General features: G+C 34.7%; 1 protein-coding gene across 1 annotated transcript in view; it reads left to right on the top strand.

Annotated features, from left to right (window-relative positions):
• The window catches only part of LOC149802155 (cyclin-O protein A-like), a 28,974-nt gene extending 27,907 nt beyond the window's left edge, over positions 1 to 1,067 (top strand). The window contains exon 5 of the mRNA XM_089954395.1: positions 514 to 1,067. Within this exon, the coding sequence (XP_089810521.1) occupies positions 514 to 799 (286 nt within the window). The 3' untranslated portion in view covers positions 800 to 1,067. The remainder of the gene's footprint in view (positions 1 to 513) is intronic.
• Positions 1,068 to 1,342: the final 275 nt, after the last annotated feature.

Below are 1,342 nucleotides of genomic sequence, written 5' to 3'. Positions count from 1 at the left end.
CATTAGTTTTTGGAGCGCAGGTTTCATTCCTTGATTCTTGCTTGGAAGAATTTATAACTCTTTAATCCACTGGATAATATTTTCATAATTATATTTATTTTTCTTTCACATAATCATGTATATCTATTACTCCAATTTGGGATCCAGGATCAGCTGTGATTATCACTTTTTGGTATCTGTATGTCAGTTTGTAATTATGCTTTCATATATGTAGTGTCTTGCATTTCTAAGCAGAAAGCCAGTTTGTAATTATGCTTTCATGTATGTAGTGTCTTGCATTTCTAAATAGAGAGCCAGTTGGTTTGAATGCATATACAGTAGCTGATTGGTATTTTCTGTTTCCCCAGTGATCTAGTTCCTATGCACATCAGACCTTTAATCCCTCGACCTTATTCCATACTTTTTGGGTTGAGTGCATGAATGAGTGATTTAGATTCTTAATGCATGAAATCTGTAATGGATGCTGTTGTGGATATGTATATAATATTATACGTTATTTTTTCTTCTCTTTAGACAAGCACATGCTTTAGCACGCTGTGTCATTGAACTGTCGATGCAGGACTATGAACTCTGCCAGTTTAGGCCATCTCTTCTTGCATTGTGCATGTGGAAGGAGTGTGTTCGATTGATGGGTTTAGATGACGGGAATTTTTTTCCTCCAGGAATGAACTTCTTCAAGGAACAGTATGAATATTGTCTTGCTGAAGTCAGAGTGTTCATCACGAATCTCAAGAGATCCTGGCCTGATATGCTGAGCATGACAGACTACTACATAAATCTATATGGATTGGAAAATTGATCCATCAGACTACTACATAAATGTGTGTGGATCTGATAATGGATCCATTGGACTACTATACTACATAAATTTATATGGATTGGAAAATTGATCCATCAGACTACTACATAAATCTATATGGATTGGAAAATTGATCCATCAGACTACTACATAAATGTGCATGGATTGGAAAATTGATCCATCAGACTACTACATAAATGTGTGTGGATCTGATATTGGATCCATTGGACTTCTACATAAATTTGTATGGACTGGATAATTGGTCCATCAGACTACTACATAAATCTATGTGGATTGGGTAATTGATCCATTGGACTACTACATAAATTTATATGGATTGGGTAATTGATCCATTGGACTACTACATAAATCTATGTGGATTGGGTAATTGATCCATTGGACTACTACATAAATTTATATGGATAGCATAATTGGTCCATCAGACTACAACAAAAATCAATATGGATTGGATAATTTACCCATACTGATACACTGCATTGATGTGAAAATTGAGATGTCATTTTTTTCAGCATGTCATAAACT

The sequence above is a fragment of the Sinohyriopsis cumingii genome, chromosome 4, assembly GCF_028554795.1.
Source record: "Sinohyriopsis cumingii isolate HCF-2022 chromosome 4, ASM2855479v2, whole genome shotgun sequence".
Taxonomy (NCBI): domain Eukaryota; kingdom Metazoa; phylum Mollusca; class Bivalvia; order Unionida; family Unionidae; genus Sinohyriopsis; species Sinohyriopsis cumingii.
This window is presented reverse-complemented; position numbering and strand designations above follow the sequence as displayed.